Source organism: Vigna unguiculata, chromosome 4 (genome assembly GCF_037176805.1).
Source record: "Vigna unguiculata cultivar grain cowpea cultivar isolate G323 ecotype 2 chromosome 4, ASM3717680v1, whole genome shotgun sequence".
NCBI classification, from domain to species: Eukaryota; Viridiplantae; Streptophyta; class Magnoliopsida; order Fabales; family Fabaceae; genus Vigna; species Vigna unguiculata.
In genome coordinates this window covers 19,469,730-19,484,701 of record NC_140795.1, presented here as the reverse complement: position 1 = coordinate 19,484,701, position 14,972 = coordinate 19,469,730, and the positions used below count along the sequence as shown (strand labels likewise).

Sequence of the window (14,972 nt, the reverse complement as noted above, 5' to 3'; positions counted from 1 at the left end):
ATATGGGGTAATTTTTTGATACCAAAAAATCAACCATTGAGTGATTCTGCAATTTTGTAAAAGTCTCTCAAATAAGGTATTATGACAATGTCTTCAATAGAATGAAAATACCATGCTTTATGTTTAATGGATAATGAAGTAGTTTGGCTACAATGATTAGTTAAACATTTTAAAGTTTCAATTGACACAACTATCTTTGATGGATATTGTTAAAATATATTTTCTTGATATTCTAAAGGAAAAAAAAGGAGTATCAAGAAAAATTACACAAAATAATACACGGGTATTGAGCATATATATTGTTCCTATATGGAAACAAATTGCCTTGCAAGGTATGATATTATTCTCTTGCTGCTTATCGGGATATGCTATGTCTTTAAGATTGAGATGTCCTTGCCAAGTGTGATATAGTGCACCATGGGGGAGCAGGTACATGCAAGTACTCTAATGATCAAGTCAGTTGGAGCAGAATATGCAAGGATAACAAGCATAAGATTAAGTTTACATGGATTTTACTTGTAGTCTTAACTACCTTTATATTACTAATTACCTTGAGTAACGCTTGGATTCTTCCATATGTGCATTATCATTGTTACTATAGTTCTTACCTGCATATTTTTTATATACCTCTATTAGGCAAAGATGTACTCGTTCTCAGGCCGCGATGTACTCGTTCTTAGGCCAAGATGTACTCGTTGTTAGGTCAAGATGTACTTGCTCTGTGTGATAAGTTTGGTTCTTACTATTGCACTATGAAAGTTGTCCTGACCGAGATATGTCAAGACCATCTTAGTCTAGATGTATCAGACTTTACACAATTGGTAGATGTATCAGGATCATTTTGGCATAGATATATCAGGACCATCTTATGTTGTGTTTGGATCCGCATAAGTATTATCATGCGGATGGAAAGTGACTTGAAAACGCGTTTGGATATGCTTGTTTGCACTGATTTGCGAGTGTGGATTTGTAAGTGAGTTGTAAAATTTGGCACTCACTAAAATGAAGAGATGTCCAGGGAAAGCCAGATCATCGTATTAAAATTACTTTATTGTCCCTCTCTTTTAACAATTTAATTTATTTATATTTATTATATTTATTAGTTTCTTTTTTTCCTGTGAACGTATGCAAGAAAGATTCCTGATTGCACACCCTACATAGGTTCCTACATGTTACATGCATATAAAAATTAGTATTATATAATAATAATTAATATTATTATTCAAATAAATATATTTTGTAAATGAATTAATTATATAAAATAAAATAAATTTAAATAAATGTCGATATATAATTTAAATAGTCTATATTATAAATTATTTTAAGTTATCATTGAGAATAATAATAATTTATTTCAGTTATTAATGATATCAATAAATTATAATTTTCTAATTTTAAATAAAATTTTTAATTTTTTTTAATACCATTTTTTTTATTTACATTGAAGGGTAAAATGGTAATCATACAATTTACTCTATTCAAAATTATAATTTATTAAGTTTTATTAATCACATCATTCACAAACTTTCATAAACTTTCCACTTATATCCACTCAAATCATACCATCTTTTCCTTAATACAAACAATTTCATCTTTACCTACAAATCAACTCAAATCAACGCAAATCCACTCTTTCAAATTCACACTCCAATCCAAACACAACATTAGACTAGATATACGAGGACCATCTTAGACTAGATTTATCAAAATCATCTTTGGAATAGATACATCAGTGCCTTACAATAAATAAATAAATAAATATATATATATATATATATATATATATATATATATATATATATATATATATATATATATATATATATATATATATATATATAACAACGGCTTTTTTTTTTCTGGACATGAGGATCATAATCTTTGAGCTACTTGTGAATAATACTTGACTTTTGATTTGAGCTTTATAATTGTTATCTCATGCAAGACACTTCTTAAGATAAGGCTATCATTCAAATATTTTCCTTACTCGTGTGGACAATATGCTGTAATGACATCACTTTTACAATCCAACGGTTGTAAGATGTGAGGAAGCAGTCCCTTGGATTTGACACCATTGGATGAGCAGTGAAGAAATCACAGTATTATATAAAGGAAGAAGGAGAAGCAGCTTGGCCATCTAGCAGCAGAACAACAAGTGATTCAGAAGTAAGAAGGAAGGAAAATGGCTTCCTCAATGATCTCCTCCCCAGCTGTTACGACCGTTAACCGTGCTGGTGCCGGTGCCGGCATGGTGGCTCCGTTCACTGGCCTGAAGTCCTTGGGTGGGTTCCCAACGAGGAAGACGAACAATGACATTACTTCGGTTGCAAACAACGGTGGAAGAGTGCAATGCATGCAGGTAATTAAGAAAACTGGAATTAGAAGTTAGATGGATAAATTATGGGTAGAAAAGGTTAATGAAATTATGATGGAAATGAGTAGGTGTGGCCAACCACTGGGAAGAAGAAGTTCGAGACTCTGTCGTACCTTCCAGACCTGACTGAAGAACAACTGCTTAAGGAGATAGATTACCTTCTTAGGAATGGATGGATCCCTTGCTTGGAATTTACATTGCAGGTGAATTTGTTGGAAGCCCTTTTTGTTGAATTTGATGATTGATTGTTATTAAATTTTGATGATTGATTTGATGTTTTTGGTTTATAGGACCCATTCCCATACCGTGAGCAAAACAGGTCACCTGGATACTATGATGGAAGGTACTGGACCATGTGGAAGCTGCCTATGTTTGGGTGCACTGATGCTACTCAGGTGTTGCAGGAGGTTGTAGAGGCCAGGACTGCTCACCCCAACGGCTTCGTCCGTATCATTGGATTCGACAACGTTCGTCAAGTCCAGTGCATCAGTTTCATTGCCTACAAGGCCCCTGGCTTCTAAGTCTGCTACATTTGTAACCCACCACCACTTTGTTTCTTTGTTTGTATTTAAACCAAATTCCCATTTCGTTTTCTCTTTCTGAGATTCCACCATCCTGTAATTTTGGTTTCTGTTTTCAGACATGAATGGATGAGATAATTAATGCATTAGCTGCTGATGTCTTGTTGCTTTGTTCCCAAGTAACTTCAAGAACCATTATCATAGCATTTCCCTCTATGGGTTTAACTTAACCTTTATTAAGTCAATTGAAGTTAGTGCCAATAAATGAAGCCTAAGAAGGTAGAGCTTAGCCTTTACTTTGTCACACAGATATAATGCATGAATATGTTGTAATCTAAGAATGATTCCAAACCCTCCTACGTTCTCCTGCTAATCCTCCTATTTTTTATATAAATTATTCATGTTTTTTGTAATCAATCTTATGTAATCACTGATATTGCTAGAAAGCTGATTCCAAAACAATATAAGAATTCCGTAATTTTTCAAAACAAAGATACTTGTTTAGTATATAGTAGCAGCACTATAATGATCAACAGCCACCAATAAATATGTGCAAAGAAAGAGATGTCAAATTCAAAGTTATGTTGGTTTTTCAGACGCTATTGTTTACTACCAATAAACCGTTTCTTTCGAACCCTTTGTCACTCTCTTAACTGCAATTTTCATATTATGATTTGGAAAGAAGCACCAAAAAGCAGTATGATTTAGTCATCATGAGCTGGTTCTATTTTCTAGAATTACCTGAATCTTATCATTATCTGACAATTAGTGTGAAGATGATTCTCTTGCCTCTCTTTTGTTTGTAACTTGGTGATAGTTATGGATTAGCAACTGATAAATAAACCCTTTAGGCTGCATTAATATTTAGACTGAACCCTTTTGATAGCTACACTTGTGAACAAGGATACTCCTATAAGATAAAGAAACAGATAAGAAGTATCACCTACTTTGCCCTCAGGACCACATCATCACATATTCAATGTCATGAATGTACAAATCAATTGGACTTTCTTTTCATTTATTTGTGGATGAGATCTTCTTATTCTACAACGTATGATTCTATCAATCCAACTTTAAATAAATAATGCTTAATAGATTAACTATGCGAAATTTCATAAATGTATGGATCATATAAGACTTTATTAATCAGTTTCATTTTAATGGATATAGCACACTTTTAAATGCAGAATTCTGTCAAAAAGAAAATATAAGTAAAGGAAAAAATATAAGATGATTGTCAAGGTAGCATTAAAAATTTAATAATTAAGTCTAATATTTTATAAAAGAAAATATTAAATTAGGAGTAAGACTTCTTATTATTAGACTGAGCACTTGTAAGGCGTAATTATTTCTGCCCCAATGTTTAAGGGTTTGGCTTAAATCAGTTAGGCCTAGGGCTGGCCCATGGAGTGTCCAAAACTCCTAGATCAGCCTAACTCACTCATTCTTTTGTTTTCCAGAAACGAACCAGCTCCTTTTCCCTCTCCTTTCCCTCAACTGAGCTCTGCTAGGGTTTTGAATCCCATTTGTCTTCAAGTCAGCTCAAACCCACTTTTTCGCTCACATAAGTTATTTTTCAGCTCTTACTCTTTTTCCTCAGTTGGATTCTTCTTGTGGTTCCATTTAGGGTTCATCGTAGTAATTCGTCCTTGTTTTGAGCGAGAGCCCATCTTGCTCAGGGGAGGAGGTCTCGCCTAAGCGAGAGAACGCGAAGCAAATTTGATATCGTTGTCGTTAAGTGATCAAATTACCACTACTTAACTTTAGCAACTTCAGTATTGCCAAATTAGTAGTGAACAAAATAGTTAGGGTTAAGATAACCCTGAGTCGTCTCACAACGAATACGAAATTGATCTCAAATATTTGATTCTTATAAAAATGCAATTAAAACTAGTAACAATAAAAATATGGGGGTTTTGATATGCAAAGAAAATGACACGCAAATAAAAGATTGTAAACTCAGTAATAATAAATAGGTCAATTCCACTACTTTTTCAAAATAGGATTCTTCATCGGTTATCTAGAGATTATTGTTAAATTAATTATTGTTGTTGATTTACAAATCAATCAATGTAAAGTCTCAATTAATTTGTTGGCGTTTTCACTTTTAACCAAAGTACAGTCTCAATTAAAAGTGAGAACTTTTAGATTATCCATAATAAATTCAACCAAAGTACAGTCTCAATTAAATTTTACTATGCCTAATCATGTCTATTCCTTTGTTTCTTTACGAAATAGAAAACTTAATTAATCAAAGTAAAGTCTTGACTAATTTTAGTTAAAGTGATTACCGTTAATCAAAGTACAGTCTCAATTATTGGCAAAAAATTATGATAATATGGAATACATGATAATATGATGAAGGAAAGAAAATAAAAGAAAAGGGAGAATGAGAGATATGGTGGAGACGGTATCTGTCAAAACCAGAGAGTTGCCAAGTTGTAAGTTGTCCCCCTTCTACTCCCTTAAGTCTCTTTATATACGCTTCAACTAGATTTTGGGCTTTAACTGTCGGTTGCTAAAATATTTTATTTTTATTTAATTAATTAGCAACTTAATTTTTGTCTATTTTCCAATTTTGTCCCTCTTATTTAGTCATTTTTACAAAATTGACCAGTATTTGACCAGAGTTTGACCAATTGACCAGAGTTTGACCCGTTGACTGCCTATCAGATGCTGACACGTGACGCACAAAGTCTCTCTCCAGAATTAGGGTTTGCTCTCACACTCCTCTCCCTCCCTTGGCAGCTGCGCGACTGACGGCTACTGGTGCGTTTCTGGCAAGGTCTTCTTCTCCGGCGAGGTGAAGTGCAGAACCTGGTGCTGTTTCGTCTTCGCAGTGGTGGCTATGGCTTCTGCTGCTGTTCTGGCTCATTCTCACTCACCGTTGCAGTGGTGATGATGACGCGCTGTTGTAGTGGTTTCTGCTGTTTCGCATGGATCTGTGTGGTGCGAAATTGCACGTCTGGTGAAGATGACTCGCGCTCCCATGGTGGTGTTGTGTGAGGATGCGCTGGTTTCATTGCAGGTGCTGATGGCAGGTCACGGTGGTGCGAGGTGTTGCCATGGTTGTCATTGGTTCTGTTGTAGAGAACACAATGCATTGTGAGGTCCGTGAATGGTGCAGCTGCGACGTGGATTTGTTCGAAGGTGGTGCTGCCATGCTTGTGTGTGCTCGTGAAAGCGTGTTGCAGTGGTGGTTGTGACTATTTCCGGTGGTTGTCGGCGAGGTTCAGGTGCGGTGGTGGTGGATCTGTTGACGGCGAGGTCCATGAATGGTGGTCGGCGACTACCATGGTGATGGTAGGAGAGGAGGAAAATTAGGGTTAGGGTTTCATGTGTGAGATCAAGGAAGATGATGACGTGGCACGCCCTGATTGGTGCATATGTGTTTGCAAGGATAATGACACATGTCAACATATGGTTGGTTTGATTTGAAAAGTGGGGATTGTCACATGGCGTGATCTGGTTGAGTGGAGTTTAAATGGTAAGTGGGGGCAACTTAGTGAAAACTGGGGTGCAAAACAAGTTTTCGGTGGTCCACTTTAGAAGGAGTGTGTAAATGAAAACAGGGGTGCATTTAGCTCCTGATTTATTCTTTTCCAGAATTTACTAATTTTGAACTTATTTTGTAACTTTAAATATTTCAAATCCACACTATTAATAAAATCAATTTTATGCGTCATTTTTACCAAACATACTCAATAAATCCAATAATCACAAATCCTAATTAAATCAATCATTAAGCATAAAAAATTCAATTAAATCCTCAAATTTAAATATTAAATAAGGGAAAAATTTTGAACTAATCAGCCATGTTCCCACATTTCAAGCTCTCGCCTAGGCGAAAGGAGCTCGCTTGAGCGAGACAACCCTCTCACCTGAGCGAGGCGTTTCAGCTTGAGTGAGAACTAGGCGAGAATGTGCCCATGTTCTGTTTTCTTCTCTATTCTTGGATGTTTGCAACATGTTTGGTTGGAGTACTATGTTAAAGCATGAAATGAGTGATTTTGCATGAATCTTTAGGTGAGATCTCATGGTGGTGCCTCATTGGTCAGGACGTAATTCCATAACCCTTGTTAGTGGGAGTTCATGCTTAGGACGTAATGCCACGAAGTTCGTGGTGGTGCCTCATTATCGAATTTAGTAAGGATTTAAGTAAGGATTGCATCCTGAGACTCTAAAGAGTCAATAAGTCTCACGTAGAGCGTACTGACTCAAGTGGTGTGAGTAACAGGAGACCCTAGTCTTTGGCAGGAAAATGGCCTTAGATGTTTGAAGGCTAACCTTGTGAGTGGTAGGGTGAAACCCATTGGCAATTGGCTCTAGAGAGCAGTAGAGGTCACCACAAGTGCAAGCATCCGGTGAATCCGACTATTTATATGTATCCGGATAATCGTGTCTTGAGTCGTAGTGTCTTGTTTGCGAGTTTTCACATGCTTGGTTGATGTATGTATCTTTTGCTATAAAATTGTATGAAATAGTATGATAAATCGTTTTTCTACTCTAGCTTACCCTTTCTACTTGTTTGAATGTTCTGTGTGTGGTTTTCTCTTTTTGCGATGATCATCAATTTATTGATGGGAGCAGATGCGAGAACTCCTCATGGTCAACAAGGTGATGGAGATTCTGCTGCATAGCTTATCGTGGGTCGGACACCTTGTCTAAATTCTCTTTTAGGGTTGTAGCTCATGTATTTCCTTGCTCTTGGAGCACTTATTTTAAATAACGTTAAACTTCTTACTATGTCTTGTTATTGGCATCATGGTGTGCCTTAGTTTTCCTGTTAAGTATTCTTGGATTACTGTAAGGAGTAGCGTTTATACTCCATGACTTTGCCCTTTCATTATTCATCGTAATGTTTCATTTAGTTACGTTATTATTTAAATGGGACGTTACATTTATGGTATCAGAGTGGTCGTTCCTTAGAGTCTGTGGACTTGTGAGTCTGCTTAGCTTTCACTTTGTCTTACTAGTGTCATTAGCTAAGTTTCTTGTCTTATCAAGTCTGACTAATGGTTTTCCTATGTTCCAATGATATGGCACCTCCTCGTAGAAATCCTCAATCTTCTCAGGGTGACGCACTAGACATCGTTAGGGCGATAAAAGCTATGGTGGCAACCGTGACTCAATAGAGTATGATGCATGATGAGAAAGATTCACACGGGCCTCTCACAAGATGATCAAGTCAATCATGGGCTTTTTACATTATTCACATGGGCTAAAGAAATCTCTAAAATATGAGATGATGCATGAAGGAAGAAGTCTAGATTTAAATTGGGCCATTGTTTAGGCTTTGCTTTCAATAAAACCTAGAACACTTTTTGGGATCAATTGGGCCGAGCCCAATTTGCTACCTTTCGCCGAGAATTACTTGAGTGACTCTCCATTTGGATGCAAGCAAAGCGTGAACTAAGCAAGGAGAATGTGATGGAAGCATGGTGCGTTTGACTTGGGCAAGGAGAGTGTGATATGCCACTTGGCATCATTAAGACTCATCTACTACATCACATGGTCTCCAATCAAACTTCTTCTCCAAGCTACATTTGCATTTCATCTTTGTTGCATTTTCTCTTCATTTGGTCGCCCATGTGCCTATAAATAGAGCCACTCAAATATTTTAATGGTTACTCCTGAATTGCTAATAGATGCTAGTGTTTGAGATCACTCCACACTTCTATTAATTTGAGAGCATACATGGCTAACCTTCTCCTTCATCTCCTCTAGCCACCTTCCATACCATAGCTTCACTTCTACTCTTCATCTTCACCAAATTCTCCATTTCCGAGAGCTACTTTCATCTATTTCTATAAATTCCGCTGCACTCCATCTCCTCCTTATCATTCTCTATGGATTTCCTTCCTCTCCTACACCAAGGACGTCCATCAATGATGCAACAACATGAGGCATCGATGCAACGCTAGGCATCATCATTGGAATAACAATAATTTGTGATGCAGCAGATGGAGGCTGCAAGGGTGGCTACTGAATATGCTCACAAATAACACATGGTGGCCCTCCGCCAATTGGAGGAGAATAGGACAGCTACCTCTACCTACGACCTTGAGCCCTGACCTCCAGTCCGGGAGTGGAGTTTGGAGGACTTTTTGAAGCACCACCCAGTTAAATGTCGCAGACCAAGGGCTGACGGATATAAAGAGAATCTTTGATGCGTAGATGTGCCCTGTGGAGAGCATGCTAACTTTTGCAGTATACATGCTCACTAGGGAAGCCGAGCATTGGTGGATCAACATGAAATCCATCATGGAAGAAAGGGAGGAGCCAGTCCCGTGGGAAGCCTTCAGAGGGAAGTTTCTCTCCGAGTACTTCACAGACAGTGTTAGATACACAAAAAAGGTGGATTTGCTCCAATCAAATCAAGTGAGCAAGTCTGTAGCAGAGTATGCAGAGTAGTTTAAACAACTCAGTCGATTCTATACCATGTCACTCGATGGGGAGTGGCGATGCAGGAAGTTTTAGAACGACCTCAAGGGAGACATTTGTCTGATGGTTTGATGAAGGATTATCTTGTTCCTTTTTAAGATTATTGAATATGGTGTGAGTTGATTAAGAAAGCTAAGTGAAATCCCCACTGGACATTAAGATAGCAAGCTATCTAGATGTGAAGGTTCCTTTCACAAAGCTCAAGAGAAGAAGATGATGGATTGATTCAAAACAAAAAGGAAATGGAAAGCACATAAATCATAGAAAACCAAGAACAATTAAAGGAAGAAGAAAACATAAAATGGAAAGGAAAGAAATGGTAAAAATGTGAGAAGCACGCCACTACAAGGTTAGGCTAGAAGCCATGGCAACCTTGAAGATGAGTGGATGTGTGCCGCCACTTGCTATGCAAGATAAGGCTTAAAAGTATTCACTCCCAAGGGAGGAAACTCTCACAAATTGTTGAGACACAAGAGTGTTTTTACTTCAAAATGTTCAACCCTTTTACATGTCTAGGAGCACCCCTTATATAGAAGAGTTTAGGGGCCTCTGAGCAAATAAAAGATACCTAAGGATGTCTCTACAAAAACCTAACCCTAGCTTCTAGAAACTAGGTCAAACAAGGTTACAAAAATGAGAGACAAAAGACCTAACTATGGTGTGTGCAAGGCTAATTTCGTTCTAGCACAAAAGGAGACAAAAAATGTGTCTCATATGTCTCCAAAAAGTGGCCAAAGTGTGCTAAAAACAAAGGAGACCAAAGGTACATAGTTACACTTGTTTTATGCCTTTTACTTTATGCTTTATGCCTTTGCTTTACTCTTTCCTCCACATCATTTATGATCCCCAATCACCATGCGCCACCTAGCATTGCTTTCTTACTCCTAATTAACCTACAAAGAAAATAAGCATAGATTAGCATGTGGGCTTAATTCAAGTCAACTATAGTCAACAAGTCAAACCTAGTCAAAGGTCAACAAGTCAAATAATGTTGAATCAACTAAGTCAACTTTGGGAATCAAAATAACAAACATTGAAAGGGATGAATGATTAGTGAACTTTCTTTCTAAACATGCATAGTCTTCTTAAGCATGTGCCTCCATCCTTGGTTGGGGTCAATCCTTCATCATGGTTGTCCCATTATCCATCAAGGATTTTACAGCCTTGGTGGAGAAGGCTAGAGTTATGCAGAAGATGAAGGTTGAGGTGTAAGCTCAACGGCCGAAGCATCAGAGGATTGGAGGACCATTTGGGTCCAATCCGAGGCATGAAGAGAGAAGGAAATCGTATGATAGACCTCACTATTAGTCTCAAGGGTCTAGGGGTTTTACTTCACAGCAGAATAGGGTACAATGCTTCCAGTGTGGGGAACCTCATCTGAGGAGTGTGTGCCCTCAAATGGAAGGTTTCAGAAGGTGCAACAACTATTGCAAGGAACCACTTTGGCAAGGATTGTCCCACTCTAGCTAGGGTAGTGACGCGTACCCCTATTCAGGCTCTAGCTCAGAACCAACAAAGGAATATAGGTAGTAGGCCTCAGGCAGTAGGTCAGGGTTATGCGATGACAAGAGCAGAGGCGGCAGGCTTAAGTAACCTTATTATGGGTTATTGTGTAATAGTTGGAAATGATTGTTGTGTGTTGTATGATTCTAGAGCGACACACTCTTTTGTGTCAGATGCTTGTGTGAAAAAGTTGGGTCTACCGGTTTGTGAGCTGCAATGTGAACTTGCGGTATCTACTCCAACATTGGGTTTGTTCAGGATGTCGTCCTTATGTGCTAGGTGTCCAGTGGAAGTAGAGGGGCGTATATACAAAGTAAATTTGATATGCCTACCTCTACAAGAGTTGGAGGTGATCTTGGGGATGGATTGGCTCTCTCTTAATCACATTCTTATAGATTGTTGAGAGTAAAAGTTGTTGTTCCCCAATTCAAAGGAGCCTGAGTTGGTATCGTCTCTAGGGGTTATGAAGGAGATGCAAGATGACTTGCAGTGCTTCATAATCTTCACGCATCTAGGGGTGGAGAAAGAAGAAGGGACGTTAGTCATACCAGTGGTGCACGAATTTGAAGATGTGTTCCCGAAAGAAGTACCAGGGTTGCCTCCAGTAGAGAAGTTGAGTTCTCTATTGACCTGGTGCTAGGAACCGGTCCAATGTCGAGGACTCCATATCATATGGCTCTAGCAGAACTGGTAGAGCTCAAGAATCAGATTGAAGAGCTATTAGAGAAATAGTTCATTCGACCCAATACTTCGCCATGGGGAGCATCTGTGTTGTCGGTGAAGAAAAAGGATGGTAGTTTACGTCTGTGTGTGGGTTACAAGTAGTTGAACAAGATGACGATCAAGAACAAGTAGCCCTTTCTGAGGATAGATGATCTGATGGATCAGTTGCATGGGGTGTCGGTGTGTTCTAAGATAGATCTGCGATCGGGATATCACCAGATTTTGGTAAAGGTAGATGATGTACAGAAGACAACCTTTAGAACCAGAAATGGACACTATGAGTACGTGGTTATGCCTTTTGGTGTGAATAATGCTCCAGCAGTATTCATGGACTACATGAACCGGACCTTCAGGCCATTCTTGGATAAGTTTGTCGTAGTCTTCATAGAAGACATACTCATTGACTCCAAGGCTCAAGAGGAATATGAAAACACCTGAGGTTGGTGCTTAGTGCTCTAAGAGAGAAGCAACTATATGCTAAGCTATTCAAGTATGAATTCTGGATGAATGAAGTGCAATTTTTGGGGCATGTGATATCTGCCTAGGGTATAGCGGTGAATCCAGCAAAGGTTGAGGCAGTGGTTAAGTGGGAGAGCCCTAAGTCAGCAATAAAGATAAGAAGTTCCGTGGGTTTAGTTGGATACTATAGGAGATTCATAGAAGGATTCTACAAGATAGTGTCGCCTCTGACACAACTTACTAGGAAGGATCAACCGTTTACTTGGACATAAAAGTGTGAAGAAAACTTTAAAAAGCTTAACCGAAGGTTGACGAGTGTTCCAATACTTGTGATCCCTGATGTTAGTAAACCCTTTGAGGTTTACTATGATGCCTCTCATTTAGGGTTGGGCTGTGTGTTGATGTAAGAGAAGAAGGCAGTGGCGTATGCTTCGAGGCAACTTAAGGTCCATGAGAGAAACTACCCCACTCATCACCTGGAGTTGGCAACTATAGTGTTTACCTTGTAGATCTGGAGGCACTACCTCTATGGTGCCCAGTTTCGTGTATTCAGTGATCACAAGAGTCTCAAGTACTTGTTTGATAAGAAGGAGCCGAACATGAGACAAAAGAGGTGGATGGAATTCTTTAAGGATTATGATTTCAAACTACTATATCATCCGGGAAAGGCAAATGTGGTGGTAGATGCCTTGAGTAGGAAAGTAGTGCATACTGCACACCTTATGATCAAGGAGATGGAGCTACTAGAGAAATTCAGGGATATGAAGCTACATGTGGAGTTGGGAACTGAGTTCATTAAATGTAGTACTTTGACTATATATAGTGACTTCTTGAACTTAGTACAAGAAAGGCAGTTAGCATATGCTAGTTTGGCATGAATGAGAGAATTTGGATTAGATGAAGTGAAGGATTTTGCCTTGGTGATGATGGTATACTAAGGTTTCGGGGTAGGGTGTGTATACCTGACGATGCTGAGGTAAAGAGGTTAATCCTTGAGAAAGGGCAAAAGAGTCGTCTTAGTTTGCATCCTGGCATGACTAAGATGTACCAAGATCTCAAGGTGACCTTCTGGTGGCAAGGTATGAAGAGGGATGTGGCTCAGTTGTATCAGCCTGTTTGACATGTCAGAAGGCAAAGGTAGAGCATCAGAGACCCGGTGGAATTCGACAACCTTTGAACATACCAATGTGGAAATGGGATAGCATAGCTATGAACTTTGTGAACCATTTGCCACGAACCTTTAAGGGTCATGATAGAATCTGGGTTGTGGTGGACCGATTGACCAAAAGTGCTCACTTCTTGGCAATGAATCTGAGTATGCCTATGGCCAAGTTGGCCCAACTATAGATTAAGGAGATAGTGAGGTTGCATGGGGTGCCGTCAAGCATAGTTTCAGAGAGGGATCCGCAGTTCACTTCACGATTTTGGCATATGCTTCAGAGTGCCTTGGGTAGCAAACTAACAATGAGTTCAACATCTCATCCCTAAATCGATGGCTAATCTGAGAGAACGATCCATTCGCTTGAGGACTTGTTGAGGACATGCGTGCTGGATCATCTGGGTGCTTGGGACGAAGTTTTGCCTTTGAGAGAGTTCACATACAACAACAATTTTCATGCAAGCATTTACATGGTGACGTATGAAGCTCTTTATGGCAGAAAGTGTAGGACCCCTTTGTGTTGGTATCAAGATGGGCAAGCAGTGCTTGTTGGGCCAAAGTTATTGGAATAGACTACAGAGAAGGTGAGAATGGTGAGGGATAGGATGCAAGCCTTTTAGAGTTGGTAGAAGGCGTATGCAGACCGCATAAGGAGACCTTTGGAATTTGTGAGTAGAGATCACGTGTTCTTAAGGGTGACCCGAACCACTGATGTGGGAAGGACTCTCCGCTCGAGGAAGCTTTCTCCTAAGTTTCTTGGTTCGTACCAGATCTCGAGGAGGATTAAAGGTACGCATTCATTAATCCCTTAATCACGAGATTTGACTTCCTGAGAATCCTTAATTGACTTGAGCGCCGGAGTCTCTTTCGCAGGTAACCCCTCCCGAGTCCAAATCGGTCCAAACCGAGACACCAGCAGATAGCATATACATGTCGAAAGAAAGCTTACTAGGGAGATTGCGGATTGAGGGAAGCTGATACTCGTGTCTGACATCTCTTATTTGTTCTTTGTAGGAACAATTGGCGCCCACCGTGGGGAAAGAAGTGATACTTTATGGATCAACCCACATTCTCTCGAAGATGGTCTCTACCCGCAGTAGAGCAGGAGTTAACAAGCAAACTGAAGCAGGTCCTGTAGCACCAGCTGGTACCACCCAGACTTGGCCGCTATCCTGGAAGGCCAAGCAAAAATGCAACAAGAGCTAGCTGATTTGAAAAAGCGCAATGTTGATGAAATGGAGGCACTCAGACAGGAAAACTCACGTATAAGGAGAAAGATTGAGGCCAATCCCACCCAAAAGGGAAAAGCCAAGGAAACATCTGAAGCTGCAAAGTCCCCAGCTTTCTAGCCTAGTGAAGAAGAAAGTGAGTACAATCCTACCCTGCACACCTTCACCACCACTCAACAGACTCCCATCATCTCTACCCATCATACATACTTCCATCCCACCCTCCCAAGACACCCTACAACACCTACCCCACTACCACCCTCCCCACCACCCACATCCCACCTCACAACTTCACCTCCACCCTCCCCACCACCCATATCCCACCTCACAACCTCACATCAACCTTTCCTACCCTCATCCACCATCCCATTCCACCTCACTTGCTACCATCCCCACAACCCAGGCGCCGCCACCCTTTTACTGATTTCATTGCCAACACCCTTCTCTCTGCCTAGTGGGAGCCTTTCACACTAGATTGTTACACAGGCGAGATCGATCTAGACGAGCACCTCAAAGTATACATCACCCATGTCGCCTTCTACACTTCTCACGATGCCATT

At 39.6% G+C, this 14,972-nt stretch overlaps 1 protein-coding gene across 1 annotated transcript; it reads left to right on the top strand.

Annotated features, from left to right (window-relative positions):
* The first annotated feature begins 2,059 nt into the window (after window positions 1-2,059).
* Window positions 2,060-3,044, top strand: LOC114180221 (ribulose bisphosphate carboxylase small subunit, chloroplastic 1-like). The gene is made up of 3 exons (XM_028066513.2): window positions 2,060-2,359; window positions 2,443-2,577; window positions 2,665-3,044. Exons 1-3 carry the CDS (start codon window positions 2,183-2,185, stop codon window positions 2,893-2,895), a joined length of 543 nt encoding a protein of 180 aa, XP_027922314.1. The 5' UTR covers window positions 2,060-2,182; the 3' UTR covers window positions 2,896-3,044.
* Window positions 3,045-14,972: the final 11,928 nt, after the last annotated feature.

Bases quoted from the DNA above. Each gene is read 5' to 3' on its own strand.
- LOC114180221 (XM_028066513.2), top strand. From the start codon at position 2,183: ATGGCTTCCTCAATGATCTCCTCCCCAGCTGTTACGACCGTTAACCGT. The intron at 2,360-2,442 runs GTAATTAAGAAA...GGAAATGAGTAG, and splicing joins GAAGAGTGCAATGCATGCAG to GTGTGGCCAACCACTGGGAA. The intron at 2,578-2,664 runs GTGAATTTGTTG...TTTGGTTTATAG, and splicing joins GCTTGGAATTTACATTGCAG to GACCCATTCCCATACCGTGA.